We start from the raw sequence: 15,853 nt of genomic DNA, 5'->3' as shown, positions 1-15,853 counted from the left end.
TCTGAGTCAGAAGGTTGTGGGTTCAAGTCCCACTCCAGGGACTTGAGCGCATAAACCTAAGATGACACTCCCAGCGCAGAGCTGTCCTGTCGGAGGTGCCGTCTTTCGGTGGTGCAGACTCGAAGGGCCAAATGGCCTACTCCTGCACCTTTTTTCTATGTTTCGGATGAGACGTTAAACCAAGGTCCCCTCTGCCCTCTGAGGTGGACGGAAAAGATCCCACGGCACGATTTCGAAGAAGAGCAGGGGAGTTCTCCCCGGTGTCCTGGGTCAATATTTATCCCTCAATCAACATCACTAAAACAGATTATCGAGGTCATTCATCATCATCATAGGCAGTCCCTCAGAATCGAGGAAGACTTGCTTCCACTCTTAGAATGAGTCCTTAGGTGGCTGAACAGTCCAATACAGGAACCACAGTCCCTGTCACAGGCGGGACAGATAGTCGTTGAGGGAAAGGGAGAGTGGGACAGGTTTGCCGCACGCTCTTTCCGCTACCTGCGCTTGGTTTCTGCATGCTCTCGTCGTTGGGATGCCGTTGACATTTGCTCAGTTGCTTTTAGATTCTCATATTTCCATATTTTTCAACGCAGATCCCCCGAGAGTGGTTGGAGAAAGGACAAGTGAAAGGAGGAGGAAGAAAAAACAGCAAACGAAGAAGGTAAAAGGCATACATAGTGTTAGTCAGTAGTTTCATAGAAAATGACGGTACAATCACAGAATGGTTACAGCACGGAAGGAGGCCATTCGGCCCGTCGAGCCCGTGCCGGCTCGCTGCAAGAGCACCTCAGTCAGTCCCATCCGCCGACCCTTTCCTGGTAGCCATCCAAATTTTTCTCCTTCAGCTACTTATCCAACTCCCTTTTGAAAGCCCCGATTGAGTCTGCCTCCACCGCCCTCTCAGGCAGCGCATTCCAGATCCTAACCACTCACTGCCTAAAAACATTTTTCCTCATGTTGCCTTTGGTTCTTCTGCCAATCACCTTAAATCTGTGCCCTCTGGTTCCCGACCCTTCCACCAATGGGAACAGTTTCTCTCGATCCACTCTGTCCAGGCCCCTCCTGATTTTGAACAACTCGATCAAATCTCCTCTCAACCTTCTCTGCTCCAAGGAGAACAACCCCAGCTTCTCCAGTCTGTCCACGTAACTCAAGTCCCTCATTCCTGGAATCATCCTCGTAAATGTTTTCAGCACCCTCACTAAGGCCTTCACATCCTTCCTATAGTGCAGTGCCCAGAATTGGACACAATACTCCAGTTGCAGCCGAACCAGCGTTTTCCCCTCTTCCCTCCTCCCTCTTCCCATCCTCACTCTCCCATCCTCACTCTCCCCTCCTCACTCTCCCCTCCTCACTCTCCTCCTCCTCCCTCTCTCTCTCCGTCTCCCCATCTCTGTCTCCCCTCTTCCCTCTCCGTCTCCCCTCTTCCCTCTCCGTCTCCCCTCTTCCCTCTCCGTCTCCCCTCTTCCCTCTCCGTCTCCCCTCTTCCCTCTCCGTCTCCCCTCTTCCCTCTCCGTCTCCCCTCTTCCCTCTCCGTCTCCCCTCCTCCCTCTCCCCCCTCCCTTTCCACTCCTCCATCTCCCCCTACTCCCTCTCCCCCTACTCCTCCTCCCCCACTCCCCCTTCCCCACTCCCCCTTCCCCTACTCCCTCTCCCCCCCCTCCCTCCTCCGTTGCTGCTCATTCCTCTCCCTCTCTCCATCTCTGTTTCCCCTTCTCCCTCTCCCCATCTCTATCTCCCCTCCTCCCCTCTCCATCTCCCCTCCTCCCTTTCCGTTTCCCCTCACCCTCCACCATCTCCGCTCCACTCTCTCCCCATCCCTCTCCCCCATTCCCCCTTGTTAGATCTCTTAATTTCCAATGAAATACGAACTCCGATTGTAGTTTTAACTTCTTTATTTTTGGCAGACAGCAATAACAAGTTCTTGGCTTTAAGCCAGGTCTTTGTCCTCCTGGGACCACATGGTCAAAATGGCTGTACTTATACCTGGATCAATTTACAGAAAAGAACTCGCCTTCTTTGACCTTATGGGTTCAATTAATAGTCTTTTAACTTTTTAATTGGCTCGCTACCCAAGGTCCTAAAATGTCAAGTTGATTGATGACTTAATGCAACATGCTGAACTGTACATAGTCATTGGAGTCTGTGTTTTCTCAGCTTGTCTAAATGTAGCCTGTTAGAATTCTCTATCAATCCCCCCTTTGATTCTTTCACAAACTGAATCATAAAACATCAGGTATCACTGGTTAAACATTCTACAAAATAATTTCATACATGTTAATAGAGTTTCCTTCTAAAATTTGTTGATGTGTTTCGCCACATGTCCGGACTAGTAGCTTCCATACAAATTTACACCAACCCGAGTTCCATCGTGGCCACAATGGAAGTCTGGTTTTAGTAGGTTAATTAACCTTATTCCAATTTAATCCAAATCAATATCTTAGTTCAACCAGTAAACAACCTTCCCTTAAGCATAACATACTCCTGTGCCACGTACAGACGGTCTGCTGGGACCTGCAAGGTGTCTCACCTGCGGGACAGCAGCTACAGCCGCCTGGTCGCAACAACATTTAATCAACGTAAACAAACAATATAAAAGTAAAACAATTACAACAAATAGAATTAAACCTTCCACCAATGAAGTTCCTATTGAACCTAGCCATTCAGTGGCTCCACTCCACAAAGTGAATGATGGGGGTTGCTTAAGTTTTTCTACCTCCTTTTGGATATGCTCCACTAAGTGGGTAATTTCTTCGGAGCTATCTGGGATATATGTGCAACACTCAGTTCCGAGTAGGGTGCAAGTACTTCCCTTTTCAGCCAGGATGTAATCAAGGGCCAGTCTATTCTGTAGGGCTACTGTGCGGATTGCTACCATTTCTGCATTGATTTTAACTAGGGCCTCTGAGGTATCATTGGCTACCCGTTCCACAACGGATGCCATGTTAATGGATTCCCTTGCCACTTTGGCGGTCCCATACCCGGGGATCAGAATGGCCAAGAACCTCTCTGTTTCTGTGATAGCTCTCTTAGGACGGTGTAAATGTTCCGACAGTGACTTTATATGATACATGTAAGGCACAATGTAGGCTAAATAGCAGGACCCCATCCAATTCTGGGGCAGCCAAGGGTAGGCCCAATAGGTGCCATTATAGGCAATGAAGGTTAGCTGTTTCTTTGTCAGCAACACTCCGGGGCCTGTCCAGGCTTTTCCATCTGTTTTATTCAGAATCCCCGTTACGTTAAAAATTCCCACATCGGCCCAGTTTGGACGGTTCCGTGGCTTGATTATATTATAATTCCGGGAGCAGTTACTATACCCCATATTTTGGCCTCCTTTGATGTTTCTAATCAGACAGACCGATTCCCCCGGTCTTCCTATTCCTGTTGTATTAGTGATAACAAAAAATGGGGGCCGTTTGGAATTATTGTAGCACGGTTGGTATCCCCCTTCAAAGGTAGTCAGATTGTAACCTGCTGACTTCCATTTACGTGCCCAGTTTTCCGTATCCTGAAACGCATTGCCTGTTTTGTTTTGATTAATTATCCACTCAGCCATTTCCGAGATATTCAAGGGAACTGGCCTCAAGGGAATCCCTCCCTTTGAGTGAATAGGAATATGCGCACACACCCAACAACTAGAAATGTTACCTTGTTTGGCATAAATGTATGACATATATAAAAAGGTATTTACATGTAATTCCCTGGCTACCCTACTATTCCCTTTGGTGCAGAGGGTCGGCTAGTAAGAAGTAGGCCTATGCCTATAATACCTACAATCAATAATACAGTAAATTTATACATTTTCGCAAAAAGTAATTGTCCTTATTAGATTTCAGCTTCAGTTACGGGTGCTCGTTTAACGTGTGAAGCGTGGATCCAGGCTTTCTTTCCTTGGACTTTAACAGCTGCCTGGGTGGTCAATAACACTTGATAAGGTCCCTCCCATTTGGCACCCAAAGGTTCTTTATGCAACTTTTTCACATGCACCCAGACTCCCGGGATGATGTCGTGTCCTCCTTCGGGTGGATTACCCCAAGCTGCCGATACCTGTCGGGAAACAGAACTAATAACATTGGTTAGGTTCTGACAGTATGATAACAAAGTGTCACTCATTAAGTGAACATCAGCTTTCCGTAAATCGATAGTTCCTGGCAGCGACATAGGTCTTCCTGTTATAATTTCAAATGGGCTTAGACCTGTAGTTCTGTTCGGGGTTGCCCTAATGCTACATAACACTATTGGTAGTGTCTGGGGCCATGGTATTCCTTCTTGGTGATATTTGGCAAGCTGTTGTTTCAGAGTTTGATTCATTCGTTCTACTTGTCCTGATGATTGTGGATGATAAGAACAGTGTAAATCCCACGTAATGTTCAGTAACGTACAGACTTCTTGGCAGACAGCACCTGTGAAGTGTGTTCCCTGATCTGAGTCAATGCTACTCGGGACTCCCCATCAGGGAATGTAATCCTTACACAAGACCTTTGCAGTGTGATTGGCTGTGGCTCTTTTAGTTGGGACAGCTTCTACCCATCTAGAGAATCTGTCGACCATGACAAGAATGTTAGTGTATCCTTGGCATGAAGGAAGAGATATATAATCAACCTGCAGATGCTGGAATGGTCCGACAGGGGCAGGGGGCCTCAGTTGGGGCATTACTGTGATGCGTCCAGAATTATTTTTCTGGCAGACCACACAGCGGTCTGTTACCAGCTGGGCATGTTTTTTAAATCCCCGACCCCACCAGCTTTTCTGGAACCGTGCCGTCATCTGTTGTGAGGCCAAGTGTCCCCACGAGTGGATCTGTTGGGCTAAAAAAGGCATAAGCACTTGTGGCGCGACTGGCTTGTCGGTAACTCTTTGTCTCCAGACACCATCTTCACATAGCTTAATTCCTGCCTCAATCCATGTCCATTTTTCCTCTCGGGAGCACTCGCCTTGCATTGTTTGAAGGTCTCGTGTCAGAGTCCTGAGTGCTTTCAATCTGCACATCTGTGTTGGTTCTTTTGGAGGAATGCCCTGTGAGGCGGCATCTTTAGCTGCCTGGTCGGCTAGGGCATTTCCCTGTGCTTCTGTGGTATTTTCCTTGGTATGGGCCTTACACTTCAGGATGGACACTTCCTGAGGTAATTGTATGGCCTCCAGTAAGTCTCTGCCTTCTTTTCCATTTCGGATAGGTGTACCAGCAGCAGTGAGGATCCTCTTTTCCGCCATAACAGACCAAAGTCGTGAGCGACTCCAAAAGCTAAACATTAGCTGTCTGTCCTTCTGCTATTCGACATGCTTCTGACAGGGCACGTAACTCGGCCTGTTGTGCTGACGTTCCTGAGGGTAAACATCCTTTTGCCACTACCTCATATAAGGTTGTAACTGCCCATCCTGCTTTTCTGGTACCATTGTCAACAAAGGAGGAACCATCTGTAAACAGGATGAGGTCTGGGTTGTGCAGAGGCTCCTCTGCTGCTAAGGCTGCTTCTTCTGTTTCTTTTAAAATCTCCATGCAGTCATGCTCTTCACATTCTCCCCCCTCTTGGTCCCTCGATTCTGACATCGGGAGCATAGTTGCGGGATTAACCGGGCTGGCCCGGACGATATGGAGATTAGGAGCTTCCAAAACTGCTGTCCAGTGGGTCCATCTTGCTGCCGTCACCTGAGACATTCTATTCATAGACAGCAAAGTGTGTACGGTGTGGGGACACTTGACAATCAGCTTTTGGTCGAGGACTAGACCCGCAGTGATTATTACCGCTCGACATGTAGCTTCCATAGCTCTTAGGCAACTTCCCCATCCGAGGGCTACCGCATCCAGTTTTGCCGAATAATAGCCAATAGGTCTTTGCCGATCCCCATGTTCTTGTGTCAGTATAGCTGTCATATATCCTTCTTTCTCATGGACAAACAGGGTAAATAGCTTACCACTTTCGGGGATTCCCAGAGCCGGTGCCGAACACAAAGCCTTTTTCAAACTCAGGAAGGCCTCTTGCTGTTCTTTAGTGAGGGTGATGGCTTCTTTAGAGGCACGTTTCCCCTTTAAAATATCATTCAGTGGCTGAGCAAGCTGTGTGAAGGAGTCAATCCAATTTCTGTTAAAGTTACATAATCCCAAAAAGGACCTTAGTTCCTGAATAGTGGTGGGTTTTATAGCAGCCCGAATGGCTGCAGTTCTATCCTGGGTAAGTTCTCTCTTTCCTTGTGAAATCTTTTGTCCCAGGTATACAACCTCTTCTTGGGATATTTGTGCTTTGTCGATACTGGCTTTATGTCCTTTCAGCCAAAGGTGGTCCAGCAAAGCTCGTAAATCTTGTTCATGCTGTTCTTCCGTGTTTGAAGCTAGCAGGATATCGTCTACATATTGGATGACTGTGGATGACAGGGGAGGTAATTCTCGCAAATGGCTTTGTAAAGCCATGTGGAATACCGTAGGGCTGTTGGGGAAACCCTGCGGTAACTGGGTCCAAGTATACTGTTGTCCTTGGACCGTGAAAGCAAACCACTGTCGAACCACTGCCAGAGGCACCGACCAAAATCCGTTGGCCATATCTATAACCGAGAAATATTTATGTTCCGGTTTGAGGGCATTAAAAATGGTGGAGGGATCTGCGACCAAAGGAGCTTTTTGATCAATACACTGGTTAGCTTTCCTATAATCGACAGTCATACGCCAAGTCTCATTTGATTTCTGTACCGGCCACACGGGGCTATTGGAGGAGCTATGCGTTTTAATAAGCACCCCTTGTTTCTCCAATTGCTGAATAACCGGTAAGATTCCCGCGATGGCAGTTGGACTGATGGGATACTGTTTTGTGCATGGAGGCTTGGTCCCTGTAAATGACGCAGGCTCCATCTGGAGTAGGCCACAATCGTTCTTATCTTTAGCCCATATCGGGTGTTCTTTCAATTCTTCTTTCTTCAAAGTTCTAATTGACCATGTCACCCGACCATCCTCAAAATGCAACGATGAATCTACTTGGATTAGAACGTCCATTCCCAAAAGGGGTTGATCTACTGGGCCTATCCAGACCGGCGTGTTTAGTTCATGTGGTCCCAGCCGTATAAGTACCGGTGTTGTCCTTTTACTTTCCATTTTATGGCCCCCAACTCCATAGGCTGTACGTGCCCGACCATCCAACAGCAAAATGTCTCCATATTCTAGGGGTAAGCATGTTAATTCCGCCCCTGTGTCTAAAAGACAGTCCACATCCTTATCGCCCACCCTCACAGTTATATATAGCCCATCTCCCCTTTGTTGTATTAGTGCGAGGAGAGGGGCCAGGGTGGGCTCTAACCGTTTTTTGCTATCCCAAGTAACTCCTTCTGTTGTTGTATTGTCAGTCGCTTAAATGCTTCTATGAGGTCGTTATCTTGTGACAAGCCTGGCTTGTTGGCTGAATTGTATCCCTGGCTGCGTCCTCTTCCCCAGCCACGACCTTTCTGTTTGGCCCTGCACGTCTTGGCCCAGTGACCTTCTTTCCCACAATAAGACATTTTCCGGATAATTTTCCTAATAACTGTTTATCGGAATCCTGGGATTTCCATCCCATAGCCTGTACAGCTCGGACTTTAGCTCCCATATCCCGATCTAATTGGTTACATCGATCCACCAATGCTGCAAAGGTAGTTCCTCTACCTTCCCAGTCCGGTAACACTACCTTAAGCATTTTGGACAGTTCTGGCTTTAGACCTGCCACGAAAGCTGCTTTCAGGGGTCCAAACACTTGTTCATCCATTTCCTCATCCGTATTATTCATACCCGAATGTTCTAGCCACGTGCATCTAAACCGCTCGTCATACTCCAGGACCTCCTCTGTTCCTTTCTGTTGGCAGGCTAAAATTTTTCCTTAGCTGGACTGAAGGCTTGCAGCCAGTGTTTAATCACCTCCCATCCTGCATCTAAATCTTGCTCATCCTGCCTCAAAGCTTCTTCTACCTTGTCGTGCAATTTTCTTCCCTGTGTTTTTGGCAGCATTATGGTCAAAATTTGCACTCCGTCCCAGGGATGAAGTTGATGTATATTTCTTAAGAGGTCCAATTGGTCCCACATTTTTACTCCCCCTTTCTTTGGATTGGGCAATTCCTTGGACCATTTATCAATTTCTCTGGGTCTGCCGGATCATGAACTAAGTATTTTTCATACAGCCTTCTCTTTGTTTTTTTGGTTCCGCCCTCATCAGTCTCTTCTGATTTGACTACAACTCGTCTTTTTTTAAACGGGGCAAAGTGCACCCCTAATTCGTCATCCTCCGAATCTGTATCGTCGGAGGATTCAGAATTCGTATCTATTCCTCGGTCGTGTCTTCGGGTTTGCACTTTTAATTTATCCAAACATGGGTACCCTGGGAATTGATCAATACATTTTCCTTTTCCTATTACTGTCTCGTGACCTAATGATTTTTTCCGTTCTTTAATTTCACCTTTAAGATCTTTAACTTCCGCTTCCAGCTTTTCAAGTTCAAGCTTTTTCTGTCGCAGCTGTGCACAAACAGCTTGCAATTGATGCTTTGTACTGGTCAGTTCTCGATCATGTTGGGAACGCATTATAATTTCATTCCGGTTTCGAATCTGGCCCATAACCGCTAGGGACCATCTAGTTCGCTCTTTATTTTTCATACGGGTCATTTTTCCCCAGACCCTTTTAATCTCGTCCAAGGACCATTGTCCTTTGGAGGTTCTGTACTTTTGTTCGATCTTAATACAGGTTTTAGATAAGTTGAATTGTTGCTCTATGTATTCTTTCAACTGTTCGAGAATTAAATCTAGCGAAACTTCAGGTGGTGCCTGCCCACCTTTAACAGTTGTAGGCAATTCTTTGCTCTTATCTCCTGCTGCCATAATACTGATTTCTTTACTGGGGTCTCGAGTCGTAGGCTTTCTAGTCGATCAGTAGGTCGGTGATTAATTAACTAACACACCGCCGAAGTTTAGACGTCTATGGGACCTCGAGCCGACTACCAACCGGAGGGTTCGCAAACCGGAGGCTTTTGGAATCGTGTAGAAGGAGAGGCGAATTTAGACTGTTGACCGAGGACTTTTATAAAGAGGTGTCCTTACCTCAATATGTAGGTCCGATGTCCAAAATTCAGTTTCTTTCCTCAGCGATCGTGTTCATGACGCCAAAATTGTTAGATCTCTTAATTTCCAATGAAATACGAACTCCGATTGTAGTTTTAACTTCTTTATTTTTGGCAGACAGCAGTAACAAGTTCTTGGCTTTAAGCCAGGTCTTTGTCCTTCTGGGACCACATGGACAAAATGGCTGTACTTATACCTGGATCAATTTACAGAAAAGAACTCACCTTCTTTGACCTTATTGGCTCAATTAATAGTCTTTTAACCTTTTAATTGGCTCGCTACCCAAGGTCCTAAAATGTCAAGTTGATTGATGACTTAATGCAACATGCTGAACTGCACGTAGTCATTGGAGTCTGTGTTTTCTCAACTTGTCTAAATGCAGCCTGTTAGAATTCTCTATCACCCCTCCCTTTTGCACTGTGTGTGTGTGTGTGTGTGTGTGTGTGTGTGTGTGTGTGTGGATAGCCTCGTACCTTGTTCCAGAAACAGTATCAAACACCTCGAGACTATTTCCCAATGCGTTCACGAGGCGACGTTCGTTTTCACGCTGATCTTAACTTTCAAGGCACGAGCAAAAGAAGCTGCCGAGAGAATCAGAGCAGTAAATGACCAGGCTGACGTGGATGCTGCGATACTGGGTCAGGAATCAGAGGAGGTTACGGAGGAGATCAAAGAGACGGCCAAGTCAGGTAACCGAGTGAAAACAACACGTTCAAGACAGCTTCCTCAAACCTCGAGGGTCCTCGGCCGATGGGGGCGGGCGTCGTATTTCCAGCCGCGCGTCTCCATTTTCTCCATGCACTTGTAAGAATTGCAGTCTGCAAAGATAACACTGCCTTTCAGAGAAAGGGCACGGGGATCCTGGGAAGTGCCAAGAATTGATGTTGCTTTTTCTTCCCTCGCCCCCCCCCCACAACCAGGAACGGTAGCAGAGTGGTGATGTTACCGGACCAGTAATCCAGGGGCCTGGACTAATGAGCCAGAGACAAGAGTTCAAATCCCACCACGGCAGCTGGCGGAATTTAAATTCAATTCATGAAATTAATCTGGAATTAAAAGGCCACTTTCAGCAACAGTGACCATGAAACTACCCGGATTTCCGTTAAAAACCCCCATCTGGTTCACTCGTGTCCTTTTCGGGAAGGAAATCTGCCGCCCTTACCCGGTCTGGCCGATATGTGACTCCAGACCCACAGCAACGTGGATGACTCTTAGCTTCCCTCTGAAACGAATCTAGGAAGCCACTCAGTTGTCAAGAAGGCAACTCGTCTCAAGGGCAATTAGGAACGGGCGATAAATACTGGCCTTGCCACCAATGGCCACATCCTGTGAATGAATTATTTTTAAAAAACTAGAATAGCTTTTTTTTTAATTGCTTTAAAAGCTGATGGTTCTACTGACCTGCCCAGAGACATCTATCAATTGTACGTGAATTCGGGATACTCAATGAAAACCTGTTTGAACGTGCGGTTTCTCCTGGGAGGGCAGCGGAAGCGATCTGATTTGTAGTTTACAGAGAATCGTCTTCCTGTTTCGTATGGTAGTAACAAAGCAAAGCTTCTGGTGTAACAGCGTGGATATCTTGTAGGCTGCCTGCAAATTCCCTCTGAGGGCAGTGCTTAATGATGTGCCCCAGGATCTGATTGGGAGCTCCCCCGTCGCATGATGGGGGATGCTTTAATCTTCCATCTACGGAGAAGGTGGCAGCATCGACCATCACCATCATAGGCAGTCCCTCGGAATCGAGGAAGACTTGCTTCCACTCTGAAAGCGAGTTCTCAGGTGGCTGTACAGTCCAATACGGGAATTACAGTGTCTTCAGGTGGGACAGACAGTGGTTGATGGAAAGGGTGGGTGGGGAGTCTGCTTTGCTGCTTGTAAATCCCCAGCTGCTCGCTGAGGTCCATAAGAACCAGCAAGAAATGACTGGCTTTTTTTTCTCCTTTTTTAAAACTATACCTGTAACACCGTAGTGTGTCCGCACTCCTGCACACACTTTGGAAGCCCTTGCCAAGCCGTGCATTGGTGCTCTCTCTCTCTCTGTGTTGAGGTAATTGGAGTGCGTCCCTACGCAGAGAGGGTGAGCACTCCATGTCAGGCACTCAGACACAGTGGACTCTGTAGCTCGGTTGGGTGACTCGTAGAATCAGGAGGAAGCCATTCAGCCTCTCGGGCCTGTTCGGCCAATCAACTAGATCATGGCTGATCTGAATTTTATCTCCATATAACCGCCTTGGTTCCGTAACCCTTATCCAACGAAACTAAAGAACTCTTGGTGCTGGGTTTCCGAATACCCTTTCGACCAAAAATGAATATGGTGGACATGTGCTCGACGTAGGGGTGAGTGTGACTATGTCGGGCTGTTGCTTGACTAGTCTGTGGGACAGCTCTCCCAATTTTGGCACAATTCCCCAGATGTTGGTGAGGAGGACTTTGCAGGGTCGACTGGGCTGGGTGTACCGTTGTCTTGTCCGAAGCTGGTGCCGAGATCGAAGCCAGGTGGTCTGTCCAGTTTTATTCTTGTTACTGTTTTTCATAGCGGTTTTTGATACAACTGAGCGGCACGCTGGGCCATTTCAGAGGGGCAGTTAAGAGTCAACCATATTGCTGTGGGTCTGGAGTCACATATAGGCCCAGACAGGGTAAGGGTGCCAGATTTCCTTCCCTAAAGGACATTAGTGAACCGGATGGGTTTTTTACGACAATGGTTGCTTGGTCACCAGATTTATTTAATTAACTGAATTTAAATTCCCCAGCTGCCGTGGTGGGATTTGAACTTGTGTCTCTGGATCATTAGATATATTCAAAAGAGAGTTAGATGTGGTCCTTACGGCTAAAGGGATCAAGGGGTATGGAGAAAAAGCAGGAATGGGGTACTGAAGTTGCATGATCAACCATGATCATATTGAAACATAGAAACATAGAAAATAGGTGCAGGAGCAGGCCATTTGGCCCTTCGAGCCTGCACCGCCATTCAATGAGTTCATGGCTGAACATGCAACTTCAGTACCCCATTCCTGCTTTCTCGCCATACCCCTTGATCCCCCTAGTAGTAAGGACGACATCTAACTCCTTTTTGAATATGGTGGTGCAGGCTCGAAGGGCCAAATGGCCTACTCCTGTACCTATTTTCTATGTTTCTATGTCTAGGCCTCTGGATTACTAGTCCATTAACATAACCACTATGCTACCATACCCGGTTTGCTGTGCAGTGTCCGACTAAAGGAGAATGTTGCTTTGGTGGTGACGGGGCAGTGCGTTATTCAGAGTAGCGAGATTAGCATGCTGTTGACGTTTGCTCAGTTGATTTTAGTTTTCTCATATTTTTCAATGCAGCTCCTCTGAGAATGGTTGGAGAAAGGACAAATGAAAGGATGAAGAAGCAAAAACAGGCAACGAAGAAGGTAAAAGGCATATATTGTGTTCGTGAGTTTTTTCATAGAAAATGACGGTACAAGCACAGAACGGTTACAGCACGGAAGGAGGACATTCGGCCTGTCGAGCCCATGCCGGCTCGCTGTAAGAGCACCTCAGCTCATCCCATCCGCCGGCACTTTCCTGGTAGCTATCCAAATTTTTCTCTTTCAGGTACTTATCCCAACTCCCTTTTGAAAGCCGCGATTGAGTCTGCCTCCACCGCCCTCTCAGGCAGCGCATTCCAGATCCTAACCACTCGCTGCCTAAAAAGGTTTATCCTCGTGTTGCCTTTGGTTCTTCTGCCAATCGCCTTAAATCTGTGTCCCTCTGGTTCCCGACCCTTCCACCAATGGGAACAGTTTCTCTCGATCTACTCTGCCCAGACCCCTCATAATTTTGAACACCTCGATCAAATCTCCTCTCAACCTTCTCTGCTCCAAGGAGAACAACCCCAGCTTCACCAGTCTATCCACGTCCCTGGAACCATCCTCGTCAATGTTTTCTGCACCCTCTCTAAGGCCTTCACATCCTTCCTAAAGTGTGGTGCCCAGAATTGGACACAATACTCCAGTTGCGGCCGAACCAGCGTTTTCCCCTCTCCCCTCCTCTCTCTCCCCTCCTCCCTCTCCCCTCCTCTCTCTCCACTCCTCCCTCTCCCCTCCTCCCTCTGCCCTCCTCTCTCTCCCCTCCTCCCTCTCCCCTCCTCTCTCTCCCCTCCTCTCTCTCCCCTCCTCTCTCTCCCCTCCTCCCTCTCCCCTCCTCCCTCTCCCCTCCTCCCTCTCCCCTCCTCCCTCTCCCCTCCTCCTTCTCCACCTCGCCCCTCCTAACTCGCTCTCCTTCCTTGTTCTTCCCTCCTCCCTCTCTCCTCCGATGCTCCTCGTGCCTCTCCCCATCTCCGTCTCTCCTCCTCCCTCTCTGTCTCCCCTCCGCCTCCACCCTCTCTCCCTCTCCCCCTCCTCCCTCTCCCCCATTCTCTCTCCCTTTTGCACTGTGTGTGTGTGTGTGTGTGTGTGTGTGTGTGTGTGTGTGGATAGCCTCGTACCTTGTTCCAGAAACAGTATCAAACACCTCGAGACTATTTCACGAGGCGACGTTCGTTTTCACGCTGATCTTAACTTTCAAGGCACGAGCAAAAGAAGCTGCCGAGAGAATCAGAGCAGTAAATGACCAGGCTGACGTGGATGCTGCGATACTGGGTCAGGAATCAGAGGAGGTTACGGAGGAGATCAAAGAGACGGCCAAGTCAGGTAACTGAGTGAAAACAACACGTTCAAGACAGCTTCCTCAAACCTCGAGGGTCCTCGGCCGATGGGGGCGGGCGTCGTATTTCCAGCCGCGCGTCTCCATTTTCTCCATGCACTTGTAAGAATTGCAGTCTGCAAAGATAACACTGCCTTTCAGAGAAAGGGCACGGGGATCCTGGGAAGTGCCAAGAATTGATGTTGCTTTTTCTTCCCTCGCCCCCCCACAACCAGGAACGGTAACAGAGTGGTGATGTTACCGGACCAGTAATCCAGGGGCCTGGACTAATGAGCCAGAGACAAGAGTTCAAATCCCACCACGGCAGCTGGCGGAATTTAAATTCAATTCATGAAATTAATCTGGAATTAAAAGGCCACTTTCAGCAACGGTGACCATGAAACTACCCGGATTTCCGTTAAAAACCCCATCTGGTTCACTCGTGTCCTTTTCGGGAAGGAAATCTGCCGCCCTTACCCGGTCTGGCCGATATGTGACTCCAGACCCACAGCAACGTGGATGACTCTTAGCTTCCCTCTGAAACGAATCTAGGAAGCCACTCAGTTGTCAAGAAGGCAACTCGTCTCAAGGGCAATTAGGAACGGGCGATAAATACTGGCCTTGCCACCAATGGCCACATCCTGTGAATGAATTATTTTTAAAAAACTAGAATAGCTTTTTTTTTAATTGCTTTAAAAGCTGATGGTTCTACTGACCTGCCCAGAGACATCTATCAATTGTACGTGAATTCGGGATACTCAATGAAAACCTGTTTGAACGTGCGGTTTCTCCTGGGAGGGCAGCGGAAGCGATCTGATTTGTAGTTTACAGAGAATCGTCTTCCTGTTTCGTATGGTAGTAACAAAGCAAAGCTTCTGGTGTAACAGCGTGGATATCTTGTAGGCTGCCTGCAAATTCCCTCTGAGGGCAATGCTTAATGATGTGCCCCAGGATCTGATTGGAAGCTCCCCCGTCGCATGATGGGGGATGCTTTAATCTTCCATCTACGGAGAAGGTGGCAGCATCGACCATCACCATCATAGGCAGTCCCTCGGAATCGAGGAAGACTTGCTTCCACTCTGAAAGCGAGTTCTCAGATGGCTGTACAGTCCAATACGGGAATTACAGTCCCTGTCACAGGTGGGACAGACAGTGGTTGAAGGAAAGGGTGGGTGGGACTGGTTTGCCGCACGCTCCTTCCGCTGCCTGCGCTTGCTTTCTGCATGCTCTCGGCGACGAGACTCGAGGTGCTCAGCGCCCTCCCGGATGCTCTTCTTTCACTTTGGACGCTCTTTGGCCCAGGGACTCCCAGGTGTCGGTGGGGATGTTGCACTTTATCAAGGAGGCTTTGGAGCATGTCCTTGAAACGTTTCCTCTGCCCACCTGGGCCTCGCTTGCCGTGTGGGAGTTCCGAGGAAGCAGTCCCTTTGGGAGTCCCGTGTCGGGCATGTGGACGATGTGGCCCGCCCAACGGAGCTGGTTGAGTGCGGCCAGTGCTTCGATGCTGGCCTGAACGAGGACGCTAGCGTCGGTGCGTCTGTCCTCCCGGGAGATTTGCAGGATCTTGCGGAGACCGCGTTGGTGGTATTTCTCCAGCGACTTGGGGTGCCTACTGTACATGGTCCACGTCACTGAGCCATACAGGAGGGCGGGTGTCAACCATGACCGGTTCTGAGGTGGTTGATGGTTGCCCACTGTTTGCGAGGAAGGTTTGATCCTTCAGGTTGCACTGTGGGGTCCTCTATGAGGAATCCATTCCGTGCGTCGTAGTCCTTCCAAGCATTTCGCCTTCGGTCATCAAGGCTGAGGGGAGATTGCTGAAGGGCTTTGGCGATGGTCCACAATGGCCGCCTAGATTTGAGATGGTGGGTGGTAGGTTTTCCAAGTCGGCCTGGAAAGAAGACCAGGACGAAAGCGTTTGTGCTCACAGAACAGATGTGTCAATTGTGCGTGGTTAATTTATTTCTCTCTCCCTCTCCTTCAAAACAGCATTACAACTGATTGTGAGTAACCTGAATTCTTCGAGGTCCTTTGGCGCCCTGCAGATTGCTGTTATCGACTTCTTCATGAAGAGAAAGCTGTCGGTCACTTCCATCAGCATCAGGAGATCCAGGTACAGCGACGCACA

The 15,853-nt window shown here is 48.2% G+C and overlaps 1 protein-coding gene across 1 annotated transcript in view; it reads left to right on the top strand.

Moving 5' to 3' along the window:
- The window catches only part of LOC139232667 (trichohyalin-like), a 139,440-nt gene that overhangs the window by 58,343 nt on the left and 65,244 nt on the right, over positions 1-15,853 (top strand). Inside the window, exons 17-21 of the mRNA XM_070863132.1 lie at positions 594-661; positions 9,635-9,758; positions 12,406-12,473; positions 13,610-13,733; positions 15,715-15,838. Coding sequence (XP_070719233.1) covers positions 594-661; positions 9,635-9,758; positions 12,406-12,473; positions 13,610-13,733; positions 15,715-15,838 — 508 coding nt within the window. The remainder of the gene's footprint in view (positions 1-593; positions 662-9,634; positions 9,759-12,405; positions 12,474-13,609; positions 13,734-15,714; positions 15,839-15,853) is intronic.

The sequence above is a fragment of the Pristiophorus japonicus genome, chromosome 20, assembly GCF_044704955.1.
Source record: "Pristiophorus japonicus isolate sPriJap1 chromosome 20, sPriJap1.hap1, whole genome shotgun sequence".
Classification (NCBI taxonomy): domain Eukaryota; kingdom Metazoa; phylum Chordata; class Chondrichthyes; family Pristiophoridae; genus Pristiophorus; species Pristiophorus japonicus.
The sequence above is the reverse complement of the archived record's forward strand: the minus strand, read 5'-3'. Positions and strand labels throughout refer to the sequence as shown.